Here is a 17,825-nt window from a genome sequence, read left to right as displayed (position 1 = left end):
CTAGTGATGGGTAAATTCCCGGGAAGATATTTTTCGGGAAGATTCCCAAAATGGGAAATTATCCGGGAATTTATGTACAATCAGAAAGAAAATTGCATTCTATTACTATATTATGATTTCAAAGTTGAGTTAATTTTATTATATCACAGCATATTATTACTGTTGTCCACAGAGGATTCTTTAAAATGTATATTCTGAACGGTACTATGTTACTTTATTAACATTTTATTAGGATTGAGTATAGCCCGATCCCCCCAGTGATTTTTAACAAATTATAGTGATTTTAACGATTCATACTAGTTCATAATGAGCGGTAAGGAAGCTCTTTTATTATAACTAGTAGTAGTTGTAGTAGCGGTAGTAGTAGTAGTAGTAGTAGTAAGTAGCAATTGTAGTAGTAGTAGTGGCAGTTAGTAGCAGTAGTAGTAGTAGTGGTAGGAACGGGTTAGAAGCCCCGCAGGGGTTGGTTGAGATCTGTTCTCGATATAAGTAGCAGTAGTAGTAGTAGTAGCAGTATTAGTAGTAGTTGTAGTAATAGTAGTAGTAGCAGCACTGGCAATAGCAGTGGTAGTAGTACTGACTCTTCCAGTTCCGGTGACAAAGAACTGGGAGGAGCGGGCTATACACAAGCCTTTTATTACATCTAGAAAGTACGCACAAATGAATTTTTACAATATGTTCTATCAATTAAATATGTGTGAAAAAAATATATAGTAACAGTTTTAATTTATATGTAAGTGGATTTGCTCGACTTGACTCTATTACTGATATTATAAACACATTAAATTTATAAATGTTATAAACCAATGAGATTGGGTAAATGCTAGAAGATACATGACTCACCAATTTATCAATATTTGCGCATACATATTTATGTTCACAAAATTTGCAAGATACTTACTTATCTTTATATTTTAGCACGCAACATTGCCATACACGATCTATCATTCTACCTATTTCTCGAAATTCCATACGTTAATTCACATGTAAAATGAGTTTAGTACTTCTTCAGAAATTCGAGTCAGAGAGAGGAGACAGCCCGACGTCTACTACTAATGGTGGTTCAGGGTTTATTAATATTACTTCATCTCTATTTCTACATAATTATAAATTATTTTACAAAATGGTTCTTTTCATCATTTGTAAATTAGTACTTTGCTAATTTTAGCTGTTATTTAGCATTGGGGGCCACCTTTTGCACCTACCTTTTTGCGATATTCTATTCCGATGCGTTTTTTTTATGTTTTCATGCGTTAAATTACGTTACCAATATTCAATTCAGACAGCGTTGCAGAGCGAGTGTTAGCGAATGAAGGCGGGTTAGAGCCCCGCATGGCACGTTCTTTTCTATCTTCGTTACCAACAGTTCACTTTCTTTTCCCACATAAATCACTTCCATTTACCTTTCCGTTTTGTATAAATTCCCTACTGCCCTAAAAAAGATGTGTTCGAAACTTTCTTGACTACTTTAACATCCCTATCAACTCATTTCTTCCATAAATCATCCTGCTTTTTGCTACTTTTGGCCCCCCAATTGTAAACAATTACCTTACTTTTTAGTGCAAATGGAAATGGAACTTAAAACAATCGTATTATTAGTTATATAAAGTATCGTCAAATAATATTAATTTTTTTAACCTCCAAATTCTTCAAAAACTTAGAAGTAAATCATAGTATATTAAAATAAAGTAATTATTCATATGGTTCTTATAATTTGGAACATAAAGTAAAGAAATGGAAATAAATTCCTTCCCGGGAAATTATAGGCCAGGGAAAAAAACCGGGAATATTCCCATTTTTAAATTCCTTCCCACCCAATTATCCTTGCACCCATCTTAATGGAGGAATCATTACCTAAAATTGAATACACATTTCAAACACACAATTCTAGTAGATATTTTTGATATTGGTATTTTGCAATATTGTTCCATATATAGTGGCCGAAAAACAAACGTGATTTTTTTATACCGGACCAAACGTATAGATGTTTGTAATTTTATCCCCACGTTATCTCGAGTACGCCACTTTTCCGAAGGACTTCCAAAGTCAGTAATAAAACATAAGTCTAACTAAAAAAAGGTTGATATTTATTGAAAAACCTATACATAAACTCATTGCATATTTTACTTCGTTTGCTGAAAATCGGCTCTTTTTTATTTTCAAAATCATTTTTGGGGGACGGAGTTGCACTCATCCATATAGTTTGACATCATAGCGCTCCAGTGTACGTATACGATAAGAATTATTATGTAAAAGACACGAATCAAATTGTGCTGGCTTGCCACTAGAAAGAAGTAAGGCTATGTAAGTCAGGGCAGAACCGCAGCATGTTGGCCGGAGAAGGAGCGAAGTGTTGCGTAGGGAACAGGCTTGTCACAAATGGTCAATATACATGTGAACAAGGATAGGACAGATCAGTCTAAATGGCATAAAGTGTATTATTTTTCATGCTGAATTGTGTATTTGTACGCTAGTAAAGATGTTGTATGAAACATTCCAATATATTGTCATTTCTTCCATATTTGTGTTCCAATATAAGACATTACTAACGTAAATCTTGCAATTGTGTTGATCCCTTAAGTCTCGGATATTTCTCTAGTACTGCGACAATTACATTTATACTTCATTTCATTTACAATGGTTACTAGTTTCTTTGTGTATGATTCCGCGCATAACAGGTTCGATCTTGATTAATTTATTTTTATGAACGTATTTATCTTACAAGTAAGATATTTACGATATCTATGTACTAGACTATTAAAATATTATTTGGAATTGTGTCAAGATTTTAGTTTGGTTCGGGCAGTGACTTCAATCGGTTGTTATGGGTTCAGTCACTTCCTGGAACTGTTTCTGCTTCAGTCAGTTGTTGGAACTGTTTGTGCCTTTGGAGCTTTCACGTGGTATATAGTCCACTTTTCACACGCAAATTCACTAACCGTTTAAGGACCGGACATGGATCCACCGCTGCCAATTATTCAAAATTTTCAATTTCTGTCCTTTTTTCACCCCTAATTAAATTTCTGTTTTGATTTGTCGCGTACCACAGGCCAACATTTTGTGATTTGATTGTCCCTTTTGGGTACATTGATACCTCGCGTTTGCAGAATTAACGTCTTAGTTTTACTTTCACAACACTTTCTCTAATTATTTAATTAATCAATTACATTAATGAATTTCACACAGTCCACGTTTCTATGGCTTCATTACACAAAATCACGCATATATATATTTGGTCTAGGAATTAATTCGTGCGGTTGGTACGCACACATTGAAGCTGTAGTACAAACACAAAATACATAAATACCTTAAGAAAAATATTGTCCATCGCTAGCCACCACTTTCGCCCATCTGTCAGCCAATGTACGGATTCCGTGGCGAAAGAAGTCCTCATCCTTGGAAGCGATCGAGTCAGAGACACATGTTTCGATATCTTCTGAAGAAGCAAACCGCTGTCCAATCAAATCGTTGTTCATGCAATCGAACAAGTAGTAGTCCGAAGGAGCAACGTCTGGTGAATACGGCGGGTGGGGTAAAACTTCCCATCCGACATTTTCTAAATAGGTTTTGACCAGTTTTGCGACATGTAGGCGAGCGTTATCATGTTGAACAATAAGTTTATCATGTCTGTTCTCCCATTCTGGTCGTGTTCTGGCCAGAGCTTGCTTCAAACGCATTAATTGTCGTCGATAACGTTCTCCATTCATAGTTTCACCCGGTTGCAGCAGCTCATAGTACACCACACCTTTCATATCCCACCATATGCACAGCATAACCTTTACACAGTGAATATCTCGTTTTGGTTGTGATGGACCTGGTTCACCTGGTTTCACCCAGGCCTTTTTTCGTTTAGGGTTCTCGTAATGGATCCACTTCTCATCACCCGTAATAATTCGATGCAGAAACCCCTTTCTGCTCTGTCGTTGAAGCAGCAATTCGCAAATGGTTTTTCGTCTTTCAACGTCTCTGTCTTTCAATTCATGTGGAACCCAATGTGACATCTTTTGAATCATTCCCATGGCTTTCAAGCGTTTGGAGACTGTTGTCTGATCAACGCCTAATGCTGCTGCAAGTTCCTGCGTTTGACACGAATCCTGCTCGAGCAATGCTGTCAATTCTTCGTCTTGAAATTTGTTTGGCTGTCCAGCTCGCTCTTGGTCTGCCAAGCCGAAATCACCACTTCTAAACCGTGCAAACCACTTCTGACACGTTCGCTCAGCTAGTGCATGGTCACCATACACTTCCACCAAAATACGATGACTTTCAGTCGCACTTTTCTGCATGTTAAAGTAATGCAGCAGGACACCCCGCAAAAACACTTTATCAGGCACAAATTGCGCCATGTTCACTTAACTACAAACTGGTGTTGTTGACGCTTTAATCCACTGCCCTATACTACGAACGATACGCGATGACACGGGTTTGCAACACATGTGTGGATACACGGAACTGTGGGACGCTCCGTTCGTTGCGCCATCTCTTGTCCAACCGCACGAATTAATTCCTAGACCAAATATATATATATATACGAAATACGATTTGCATATCTTCCCTACACATTACATATATTAATACTTGAAAGTATAAGACATTGTTTATACACAGAGCAAACTCAAATATATCTAACGTTTCTTCTCTTGTTACATTTGTGGTAGATATGAGGATAAATATATATTGGAGGGCTCGACGTTTTTACGTATGAGTACACTTGAATATCTAAGAGCTTTTATTTTAGATATATATTTACCATTCTTACAATTCACTTACTCTTAGTATATGTACCTGTATTTATTTGTATTTTTTTGATAAACTATATAACTAGTACTTTTTAGAAAATTGAAAAACTTATAATAGCAAAAAAAGTTTTTCAAATTCGATACTATTGTGCTGCCAAAATGTCTTGAGCCGTGGCAAAAATTCGAACTAAAGCTCACACCCCGACACCCATGCGTTTAGCCAATAAGTGTTCAGCAGCTGCTAAGCGAGAGATCCTTAGCGAAAGAGAGTGGAATTCTTTAGCCGATAGCAGCGCCTGAAACGGAAGACTAGGTGTCAGGTCAATGTGGTATATTTATAGTCATGGATTTTGCTGAGCATAAGCTAACAGTCTTTTTTTCAGGTCTTTGAAAAGATGCTTACAACCTATGGTACTTTGGAGAACACTTGTGATGTAACCTCTCTTGACACAGAAAACATATTTTTCTTGTATTAGATGTGCACACTACTCATCGTTCTTGTGATGCATCTACAATGTAATGCGTGTCAGAGTTTCGAGCTTCGATAGGGATATGCGATCTTGGACCTGTCCTAACTGATGCCATGTTTCCAATGCAAAGAAGACCCATGGTAACTTCCCTCAAAAACTAGATGTGTGTGTTCATTGTTCGTGTTAAATTCGCAATGCAATTTCCAAGAAGAATCAACTGCTAAATTGAGCGCATTATTGAAAAAATTCCACCACCATTTCTTGGAACTGAGTTTGGGTGTGTATGATGCATGAAGACCATCCATAACATCAACTCCTCCCATTCCTTCATTGTACTTTTGAATAACAAATGGTCGACTAATTGGAACTTTTATTTTATGTACACTAGAGTATCTCCTCACTGATTCTACTGGCAAGTTTGTAAAACAGTTTGAACCAACAATTACAAACGCACTCTAATTCCACCTTACCAAGCACACATAACCATCACTTTTGGCGTCAAACTTTGCTCCTTCGTCCTTAACAAGTTTTTCTGTGGAGTCACAGGACACTGTTGAACACGATTATCTCTTACTGTTTTGTTAGTCGATTGCCTTTTCCTTCTAATTCTAAAGGAACGTCATAAGACGTGAAGAAATTATAGAAAGGGACTTCGTGCTTGGCATTATTTTCTATGATTGATGTGAGGCTACGAATAACTCGTTCTAATGGGATATCCTCAGTAACGTTATCAGTACTATTGTCTTTTACACCATAGAGGTCCATTGCATATGGATCACCGACAGAAAAACATAAAAAACATATTTTGTAATCAAAACGGAGCATTTTCGTCAGCATTTTTAAAAATTATTTTCATGCAACTGCTGGTGTTTCAACTGGAAATAATGAAACAGAAGTTAATGCCGTTCACAATAATAATTTTTAGCTAACCAAGTGCAATAAGAATTATTTATTTTAAATTAGTTTTGAACAAAGCACACAAGAAATATAATTGCAAAATGTATATTGATAATCATACTCGTTGAATATTTGAGGAAATCACAGCGTGCAGTTTATTTTCTAATATGAAAAACAAATCTCAGAAATACTCTCCCTCTTTAATATTGAGAATATCGCCAATGATCCGTAATGTTTCGAAACCCGCTTCAAGGAGGAAAAGCTAGGAAATAGGTCGTGACATATCTAGGTCGATATTTACACTCCTATAGATTCTAGAAAAGATATTAACCCATTACATTGGTCTAACAAAATTGACGTGATTTCAAATTGTACCCTATATTAAAAGAGAAATAAACCATTAATCGTTCATAATTCAAGGCGTGTATCTAATAGAATTATTGGTAATTTTTTCATGCCTCATACCTATGCCTTCGTACACTTTTCCAAATTCTAAAAAGAAAAACAACTCAATTTGTTTCATTGTTGAAATTTCAATATGATTATTTAAAATGAAACACTTCCATGATAGTTTTTTTTTTCATATTGGCGTAAATAACAGGTCAAAATTTAGAATAAATGGAAAATAGAAGAAGAAAAGAATTTCGTTGTTGGTATCTGATGACATTTTTACAGTAGTTTGCACAAAATTATATATATATATATATATATATATATATATATATATATATATTTTACTCACGCAATAGATATAAGAAAATTTCAAATTATATCCTTTGCATTGAGAAACAGAAAATCTACCATTACAAATTCGAAGTTCGATAACATTTCAAATAGAATGATTGGTAACTTTTTCGTAACGTTTTCTAGACTTGTAGTTTTTAATCGGAACCATTCAACTTCAAAATGCGAAACGTATAATTTTTTTTATCTTGTAATTTTTATGAGATAATTGTCGTAAATTTAAGCTTTATCTTTCCGGATGTGAGAAAAATGTAAGAGTGTATCTAGCTACAAGTTACAAACAGAGTTTGGTTCGTTCTATTTCAAACACATTCTGGCTTAGAATATCTTGTTTGTACCTTATTGGAAACTATCGTCGAAGTATATATTTGACATGACAACTCTACTGGCAAGCTATGAAAACATTTTTGATCGTTGTATATAATCTTGTTGGAAGGTTGGGCATCTAAAGTGCTGCTTTTCGGCTTGTAACTGCGGATGGTTAAAATTGAGATCCTGTCATTTTTTCGGTGAGTGACATAAACTGATATCATTTTTGGGAATTTAGGAAACATAAAAGATCTCTAGTACAAGCCACGAAGAGTTTCCCAACCGCTCTATTTCAAGTATATTTTGAGCTTCAACCATCTTCTGTATTGCATTTTTTCTTCTAATTTCAGAAAATGGAACCTGAGGTCGTCTTTATTACTAGATGAATAAAATAAATCATGTGTTGCTGTTTTTCTAGATTTTGGACGTGAGAATGACCCTAGATACAAAACAATCAATTTTTTTTATCTGTTTCGTTTGAAAAGTCTTTTGACATTATGCGGATTATTCTCGCCACTGTAGCTTGCATTTATATTTACTTTCGGCCTTATTTTACTTTTATTATACGAGTGAAATAAATATTTTTGTAATCTCTTAGCAGTGAATGAATCACACTGCATTTTGTAGAAATATTTCTTGTATGCTTTGGTAAAAAATAAAATTAAAATCAAGGATTTTTTTTTCATTTCTGAAAATGGTTTTGAATCTGAGATAATACCATCTCTAATTTTTTGAAATGTATACAGAAGTCTTTTTGGTAAGTTATATTACATAATGTCCATAAAACCAAAGCAGCTTTTGAGACTTTTAAGGTGCTACGTGCATAAGTTTAATATATTTAATAGAAAATTTTAATATATCGAGAAACGAATGTTTGTGCATGATTCATCGTCTTAGCACAACATTCAAGGCTATTCAAATTATTTATTTATTTAACAATTACCAAATACAGCTCAGAGGCCATTTTATAGTGGATACCTAACAACAACAATAAAAATCAAAAGGAATAGGGAAGATGTGGGCGAGGGCCTATTTACTTCGTTCTATCCTGGTATTTGCCTAGTAGGACTGAGGGGGACTGGAAAACACCAGTCAGGATGGTCGACAACGGGAATGGAACCCAAGACCTCCCGAATGCGAAGGCAACGCTCTACTACTTGCGCTATTTCGCTCAGTTCTCCCGAAACGGAAAGTAATTCAAATTTACTATGACGTCCGGTTCATGACTGATTCCCGTACAAGATAAACGGTCAAGGCTTTCAAGATGATTTTATTTTAAGTATTTCAGTGTCGTAAGGATAGGTCCAATTTTGTCCGTTAACCCTGTTTTCAAACCGAACTTTATTCAGTTTAGTCATTTTGATTTTAGCCTTTATTGCCACAGAAGGTAGCTGTAACACACAACGAGAAGCGATTGTTTCTAACGATTCAGTATCATGACTGTCTTTAACTCTGTCAAAACCGGATGTTGTTCAAATTCACTATTACTTCAGCTTCTTACATTTTCTGCTAACTCCTATTCAAACCGGAGCGATTGAAACCGAGTATGATGCGTTTCGGTTTAAATATTTGTCACCATAGAACGGGAACGATAACAGATATTGACAAGTGTCTTCTTTTTACATTCAATAGACGGTCTAAAGAGGACATACTTCACGCGCAACAATCTAGCAAATTCGGAAGTGTTTGAAATTTAATAATATAATTCTATTCTATACTGACTTCTATCTACAAAAGACGGTAAGGGATATCGAGATATGCTTTGTTACAATCGGTTCAGTTCCCAAATGTAGGTTCCATTTTCTGCGTTAAGCCTTTATTCCGACCGCTAGTTTTTTAAATGACCATTTCCAGTTTCAACATTATAGCTTCTGAACAATAACAGACAAGCGTGTGTATGTGGATTTTTCTTGGTTCTTTTTTGTTCATTTCAATATTTCATTCCTTTTTCATCATTCCTTTGTCCTTTAGACTAGCCGACATACTCGTGAGACGTGAATATAAAGAATTCATTTAATTTTAATTAAAACGGGTCAATTTTTGAACATTCACCTCTGATACACCGAGGCAGTGCTACGATCCTAGCTTGCGCCAATCGGACTTTGTGGTAGACAAACACCGTGTAAGTAGGTTTCCTTGGGGTTCTATTTTCTTCGTTTCGATATTTCATTCATTTCTCATAATCCCTGTCCCGTTTAGCCTGGTCGGCATAAGCGTGTGGCATAACACTTAGATTTCATTTTCGTGTCAAAAAGAAAACGGTAGCAGGTAGGGTAATGCGGGTCTGTGAAAACAATTCGGCGTTTAATTGCAACATATGATAACGAGAAACACTTTTGTGCAGAGGATTCAGCTTCGCAACACAATGTATAATGACTATCCTCAACATTCTTAAAGTGAGGACGCACTGGCTCAGTAGTAGAGCGTTCGCTTCTGGAGCATGGGTCCTTGTTTCGAACGCAAGTGCTGCCAAGTGAACTTTGTGTTGGACAAACACCGTGTGCGTGGGTTATGTCGGGCTTATTCCCCCATCCCGCTACTATCATTCCACAATTTCTTTCATTTCTTATCATCACTGTCTCCTTTAGCCTAGCCGGTGGAAACGTTGACCATAAAACTCAAAGAATTTTAAAATGGCAAGTTGATCCCATTTACAATTACATCCAATTTCAGAACTGATTTTTTTTACAGCAGAAGCGCTAAAAGCTATTAACTTGCGGTTTCTTGCAATCGATTTGGCATTTAAAGAACATGTTCAATTCCTGCGTTGAGATTCTATTCAAACAAGAAGTGATTAGAAATAACGATGTGTGGTTTCAACATTTATCGCCACACAACAAACACTAGTAGATAGGGAGAAGTATTTTCTTCAAACGGTTCAACCTGACTATTTACAGCACTATAAGAGAAACGGAAATCTTAGATTTACCATTGCGGTTTAACCCTTTACTGTTTTTCGTTACCATATGGTTACAAAATAATCGAACTTGTCTAACGTAAACGCTAATTCAATATTCCGTTGTTGGTCATTGTTACCATATGGCTGCACCTTTCCGCTTCGTACGCTGACTCGTTCTGACACCTTGTAGTGGGTTCGGGTAACTTTACGAGGGAAAGATGTTTTGTGTTTGTTAGTAGAAGCCAGAATTCACAGAGGGTGAAGAGGAAATATTCCTGGTTGTTAGGTAAGTAACCGTAATTTTGTTTTGTTGACTTCTAGTTGTTTATAAAGCCTAACTGAAAGATTTTAAATTTAATTTTATCAATTATATCACTTTACGAGTACGTTTAGGGCTGTTAAACCTCACGTAACCATATGGTTACATTGTTCAATGAGGAAATAAAATTATAATATTTATTGAGCTGTATTCTTCTCGATTTTATGTACAAGTGTATTTACTGAATTGTCGATATTCATACATGAAACAAATGCTTTATGTGTCTTTACTCTGTGAAATTTTCCATATTAGAGTTTGGTTCATCAATTTGTTTCATTAAGGAGTGTCCATTTTCATTTTCGGCTTTCGTAAATCTAGTGAACTGTGATCAGGGGCGTTGTCAGTAAAGGTTTTGTTGGTATTACACCATTTCTAATAATACTTTTATATGGGATATCGTTAAATGTAAATGTGTTTTAGGTACAATTTGTGTACCCCTTTTTCTTTTACCCAGATCTATCCTGAACGCTGATCTATGAGAAATAAATTTATAGCTTACTGACTTATTATATTTTTTAGTTTGTTCATTTCAGAGTTCAGTTCGTCGTCGCTCAAAATGGATGGGGATTGTATCTCGGTCAGTGTGTTTTACGAAAAAGTCTTAAGGAGCAACAGGTGTCATATCCGATTCATCGCAGTTGCCTGACATTGATTCGTCCGAATCCGATGAAGACCTAAGTTCCTCAAGATCAAGATTATGTACCTGACAGTGAGGTATGTTGAATCATTTAGCACCTATATATGTTTATGCATCTCGTAGAAGTATTCTGCTATTGCAAATTTTCTTTGTGTTGCTGCTAAATTGTAGCATATTATATGCTTGATATTGAATATACATTTCAAAACTACTAGTAGAAAGTGGATAAAAACCCTTCCCTTTTTGTTTCCTACATATTCACTATTCACATCCATTGGCGTAATATCTATAACTTGCTACTGGTATTTTCAGTAAATTCTATGTAGCATAATACAATTCTAAATCACGTTGTTTGAATCCAGATATTTACCAAAATCTATTTCATGCTTGAAGGTTTTACTTCATAAAAAGACAATCGAAAAATATCTGATTTAGAATAATTTTACCTTTGTTTCTTTTTTTCAGAATAATAGCATTCCAAAAGGTCTTACATCTCTACCAGATGACATAATCGATTCTGATGCTGACTCCAAAGTTTTAAAGAGAAAGTGCATGTTTAGTGCCTAGCTATTATCAAATGATAAAACAAACATATAGGGGCAGTGAATAAATCAAATATGCTAACTATAATTTATCGTACAATGAAAGCCAAACATTGGTACCTCAAAATCTTCGGCTACATCCTAGACTTGGCTGTAGTAAACAGCTGACTGATATGCAGGAGAGACCGTAAAATGGTTAGGGAATTAGATATATATTTGAAGGTATATCGTTCTGATATTACGTACGCACTTGCTACGTATGGGAAACCAAAGAGAGAACGGTCCTCTGTAGAATCGATAATAAAACCGCAAGGAAAGACAGGTCGACCACTGAAAACTTCGCCCGAGTGATGATACTACAACAGATAATATACCCCACTGACCTATCCATACGTCTAAAGGAAGGTGCCGGTTTAGAAATGTGGTACTAGTCGAATTACGTTATGAAATGTGATGCAAGGTTGTCTTTTACTGAAATAAAAACAAAAACTGTTTCCTGGTATTCCATTCATAGAAACTAGCTATACTGCTCTAAAAATTTTATTATATGGTAAAGAAATATGTCCATAAGCACTACATTACAGTGCAAGAAAACATCCAATACCATAACCATTATTTGTAATTTATTTAGTCCAAATAAATACACTGTCATTTTTATACTAACTGGCACTAAAAAAAGTCACCATCATTTCTTGACAAGTGTCTGTAAGTTGTAATTATATGCCCCAGATATTTGATAACATGACTAGGAACTGTAACACAAAAGTATTGTTTGTAATTGAACACTGTTTAAAATATATTCAGTATTTTGCAACTGGCCTTATATTTCAATTTGCTATCGTACTGCTCTAGTAGAAATGGTTTTTACATAACAAGCACACCATATTGACCAATGTTACCATATGGTTACACCTATGAATACAGGCATATTGTACAATGTAATCATATGGTAACAGTTCATAACTCGAAGAGTTTTGGCGGGAAAATTTTCAAAATCAGTAGAGATGATATAGAGTGCCTATATATCATCCTGTACAAGTTTGAGATTTTTTGGTCAACTCTAAGTCATAGTGAACAGTAAAGGGTTAAACACTGATTTCCGTAGAGCCAAAACGCTAAGAAATATGGATGTGTTCTTCGACTCGAGTTTGCTGGTCGAGAAAACGTTACTTTGCGTTGAAGCTCTATTCAAACCATAGGTGTTTAAAATTACCATTTTCCAGTTTCAACTTTTATCGACGTAAAACGAAAATTGTAACAAACAGCGTGTAATTATTTTATTTAAAAAGATTTCAGCCATTTCCAGCGTCTCAGGACAAATAAGCATAACCATCGACTACACTGTTCCAAAACAGAACTTGTTTCAAGCTTACCAGTTTTAACACATCTATAGAACAAAAACGATAAAACATATCGATATGAGTGTTTTTTAATTCATTAATTTGACAAGAATTGGTTTTGTTTTACGTTAACTCTAAGATGAAACCGGAAGAGGTTGAAATTGTCCATTTCTGGTTTCAAAAGTTATCGTAATAAAACCCAAATGATAATAGATGTGGACAAATTATACTTGGAAAGCATATAACTTCTGTTTCTTATATAAAACCTCACAACCCGCAGCAGCACATCGAAACCGGAAGTTGTTGAATGTATTAGTACTTCATTTATCAGATTTTCATAGAGAAAGACTCAAAAAGATTTAGAGAGATGTTTTTCAGACCTTTTCAGCGTCCCAAGTGTAGCTTCTATCTCATCCCTCCACTCTCTATTCAAGTTGGAAGTACTTCAAATTAACGATAGTTTTCAACATTTATTTTCACAGAATTAATAGAGTAAGGGAAAATAACCCCTTCTTTACATGGAATCAATGTCCAAAGAACAAACACTATTTTTGACATTGTTTTCTATTGCAACCAGTATTTACAGATGTTTTACCTCCAGTCTGAATATTGAATTCGCTTAGTTTGGAAGTCTTAGTTTCACACTTTAAATCTATATTCACTTGTTTAACTTGGGTATTGGTACTGAAGACTCGTGCAATATTTGTCACTAGGTTGACTCCTAGTCATAGATGAAAACATTCGAGCAGTGTAACAGATTTGTGGCAGACGTGCGAATTTTAAGCAAGATGTAGCTCCTTCACCCGTTTTTCCTCCAGTGCCACCAGTGATTGTTATTTTAACTACTATCCAAAAATAAAGCAACGATATTTAATTCGTCATTAAGATAATGATATATGTGTTACCCACGCTACGTTCTTATCGTTTCGACATTTACCTCGTATATCTTACACATTCGCTCACATCCTATCATTTATTCAATCAATTGAAAGCATTTCACGAACTCGTTTAACTTACTTGATCATTTGTAGTTCTCTTACTGTAAACAAAATATTTCTGTGAGATTTTTAAACAGCTTTTTATTTCCTCATTTTCATATGTACGCAATACTTTGTCCGCTTCTATCATTTTGCTAAGTATCTTATAAATAAAAGCTAAAACTATTGGGCATTATGCAGAGTCGTTCTAACGTGTCATTAGAGCCATGCTGAAGAGCTCGACAGCCTCTAGCATAACGGTAATCATACGTCAGAACTACTCTGTATTAGCTTCCGGTAACGCACCGGACTTACAAGTGTAAGGTCGTGAGTTCGATTCTAATTTGGATCACATTTTTTGGTATCCAATAATATATTCGTTAGTACATGTGTAATTATATCAGTAAACTTTCGTCCCGTTCAATGAATTTTATTCATGTGTGTGTTAGAAAAGTTTACTAGCTTCTATAATTCTAAAGCAAAATACCAATGGTGTGTTGTAGAAGAAATTTCCTTTGGATTTATAATAATTTATGTAAGTGATAGTTGTTGATGTAATCATGGAGATAAATGTAGATATTTGTATAGACCTATCACACAGCTACAGTTGTATTTTTAACATATGGCCTGTAAACATTACTTGCAATCGAGTAGAAAGAAAATACTGTCTGTTGAACAGATTCACAAGATATGTCAACTGTAAATAATGCACATGCAATACTACGTTGAAAAAGGGATCATTTACCCAACTATCTCGCCTTTAATTAAGCTGAATAACATTACATTGTGCAATATATTGTATTATATAGATGGGTAATAACATCAGGAAAGAAGACCTACGAAATTTCAAAACAAAATTTGAGTAAGTTACTTAACGTTATGTGAAGTAAATGAAGGTTCACGTCGCTAAATGTATAGTCGATGTCTATAAAAGAAAGATATCACATATATTTACAAAAGTATTGCAAACAAAATGTCTAAGTTAATAGTTTCACTTTGCGACAGAAATATGCATGGAAATTGTAATATTCTTCTGAAAGTATAAAACTATGTAGGCGGGTTTGTAGGTCAGAAGCAACAAGAGAGTATTATACAACAGGAGCCTATTAAAGTTCGTGATAGGAATCCAGGGCAGCTTGGTTTAATCGTGGATTATATCCAGTAGAGGTGGTTTCTTTTCTGACGCCATGAGCCTACGGGACCACTTAATCACAGGGTGTCTGTGTTTTGTATATTACCGTATGTATACTTAAGTTTAACGATGAAGAGTATATTGCATTTTCTTCAGTTCTCACGTATGCAGGTAAAATTACACAGCAAAAATTACTATCAAAACTTCTGTTGGAACTCGGGTCTGTTGGAAATATTTAACTCTTTAGGTTCTCATTCATAATTTCGTGAACGTATGCACAATAAGTTCTTTGCTTGTAGCCAGTGAAACAAGCACCCGATACCTCTAAAACAGTATATCAAAAATACCAATGCTTAACTTCAACTTTTGAATTCCAGAGATCGTTCCGTATACAGAGCCAGGGTAAACTTATTGTACACTGGCTCAGAATCGTTGCACTTTCACAGTCATACTTTTGGCTGGATTGAAATATTGACCAGTTTCAAGACGCATTTCTACAAAGAAAAAGAAACTTTAACTAAGAAAGTATAAGTGTAATGTGTATTTTCTTCGGAATCCGTTGGTGAATCCTCGAAATACGATATTTTTTTTAAAATTTTTATTTTAAATGTGTTCTTCTTTTCTAGTTTCGGCCTTTTGAATATTTATATAAGTTAAGTGTTAATCCAACATTAAGAATATTGTATCATAATTTTCAATCCCTCTATCGCGTAAAAAAGGTTATACCATGTATAAGCCATTAAAACTAAGTAGATGTACTGAAGAAAAATTTCCCACAAGGTGCTCTCCTTTGAATATTTTTGTGTATTAACTCGCGAACAAAACTGGTAATTTGAACTAGATTTACTTAAGAAAAAAATGTGATTCTGTGGCCCGTTTTGCCAGTTCACATAAGTAAACGGGAAATTGCGTTATTTATATGAATAATGATGAAAATATTTTGTTTGCCTGATTTTTTTTTTAATTTTGTGCCACGAGACCTTCTGCAGTTTTAGACGTTTTACATGTTAGAATACCGAAACTAGTCTATATGTAGTGTTTAAGATGTATGGGTTCACAGTTGAATAATTTTTCATGACATTCCAACAGAAATGTAGGTATCCTAGTTTATTTTCTTTTAGTTTATTTTATTTTCTGGCAAAGCTGTGATCACTAAACTGCATCAGATGGTGTGTAATGAATATCTGTGCAATACATCTTATTAGGAGATCATATCGAAAGCAACGCGCAGTATTTTTTCCCCAAAAAATTTAATATACCAAAACCAAACAAAGCACAAAAAAAGTTACGTATTTGATCCACTTTTCTACAGTCACCAACTTTCTCCATACATGTCTATGAGCGTGGTACCGGTTTCAGGATGCCCTGTTCATGAAAGTCTGTTATGGTGGAATATAGGAATGTGCGGACTGCTGTTTTCACTTCCGTATCTCGCAAAATTTTGACCGGTGAGGAATTTCTTCATGAGAACATAGAGATGTGAAAGTGAGAGACGAAAGAGACTTGTGGACTGGCAGTAATGATGAAGTTTGACGTTATCACCATTATTGTAGCGGAGTTTGTCACGCAGGTTACGACGCAACGTTAACCAAAGTTTTAATTTACGCTGCGGCATTTACAGTTGTCCAGTGTTTAACAAATCCCCCCAAAAAACTACAAACGTCCCAGAACACTGTCACAAGCACTTTTCTCGCAAATTGAATTACGTTCAGTTTTTGTCGAGTTGGAAACCAGTATGTTTCCACTCCATAAAGACGTGCTTGGTCTCGGGCGTCTAATAGTATGCCCAAGACATCCACGATTGCATACAGATGGCATAACGCGTTAGGTGATCCAAGCATGTCATCATTCGCTGAACTTCGTGGTTATCTGTCAAGTTCTTAAGCACCTAGCGAGCACCAACTTTATGGAATTGCAATGTGTCCTGAGCAAGGTCGTACACTACAGCATAGTAAATGTTGAATTTCTGCAATAAGGTTCGCACGTGCACACGATGGTCACTTAGAATTGCTGGCTGGATGGCGCTGATAATCTGCGGTGTTGAAGCTGTTACCGGGTGCCTGGAACTTGGGGAATGCACAATAACTGGAAACATTGCAACAGTCCATATAATCGTACCCATATACGGTACGCATGTTACAGTAATTTTCTCTTGGTGTATGCCCTTTGATTCATTGAAATCTAATCATGACTGGCTTCTCTTCACATGTGAGGGAAAGTAACAGGACGCCATTTTTCTTTCGTAGTTCAAGTTTGTGTCGCTAGAGCTACATAGGAAAACAAAGAAATCTCTGTAGCACAAATTTCAAACAATCTCGTCATGCAATTTCTCCATTTCAGCTGGAATACTTGGGGAGAAAAAATTTTGTGGTTTATCGATCTGCCCACGAATTTAAATCATATGGTAATTTTATGTATTTAGTAAACAACGGGAATTTTTCGTTTTCGTTCCTTAAAGCCAATAACACTTGCCCACTGGTTTTCAGTAAAGATTTTAATTACGAGACCCGAAAATAACGTAAGAAGAATGTCTTTTTAAGCTGATGCTGGCAACCCTCCAAACTTGAACCGCCACTACAAACCGGGTAAGGGAGCTTGTACGAGGCAGTTAATATCAGACGCACATTTTCTCGATTTATGTTGTTTATCCTCAATCATTTTCACGTTTAATCGTCTATCCTCTCAGAGAAGTTCCCTCTCTATGCTCTCTTCCATCCATATTGTTGTAAGTCGCCCACTACGATGTTCATCTTCGATTTCTGTTCTGCCTTCCGCAAACATTTTGTACCAACAATATACCTCTGCTATTGGTAACAGTATATT

The 17,825-nt window shown here is 35.4% G+C and overlaps 1 protein-coding gene across 5 annotated transcripts in view; it reads left to right on the top strand.

Annotated features, from left to right (window-relative positions):
- Positions 1 to 17,825, top strand: part of LOC145681245 (uncharacterized) — a 261,566-nt gene that overhangs the window by 776 nt on the left and 242,965 nt on the right. The window contains exons 2-3 of one of the 5 annotated variants that reach the window (XR_014130748.1): positions 10,894 to 11,088; positions 11,477 to 12,212. The exons of 2 other annotated variants lie outside the window; for them this stretch is intronic. Coding sequence is in view for 2 of the 3 variants with exons in the window: in XM_081752801.1 (XP_081608927.1) it covers positions 11,477 to 11,522 (46 nt within the window). In the remaining variant the exon portion in view is untranslated. Of the gene's footprint in view, positions 1 to 7,506; positions 7,818 to 10,893; positions 11,089 to 11,476; positions 12,213 to 17,825 lie in introns of those variants that run through there. 2 more of the 5 variants (XM_081752801.1, XM_081752802.1) reach the window with 2 other exon arrangements.

This window comes from Thermobia domestica, chromosome 3, assembly GCF_964235325.1.
Source record: "Thermobia domestica chromosome 3, izTheDome1.hap1.1, whole genome shotgun sequence".
NCBI classification, from domain to species: Eukaryota; Metazoa; Arthropoda; class Insecta; order Zygentoma; family Lepismatidae; genus Thermobia; species Thermobia domestica.
Note: the sequence above shows the minus strand (reverse complement) of the source record. Positions and strands in the feature narration are given on the sequence as shown.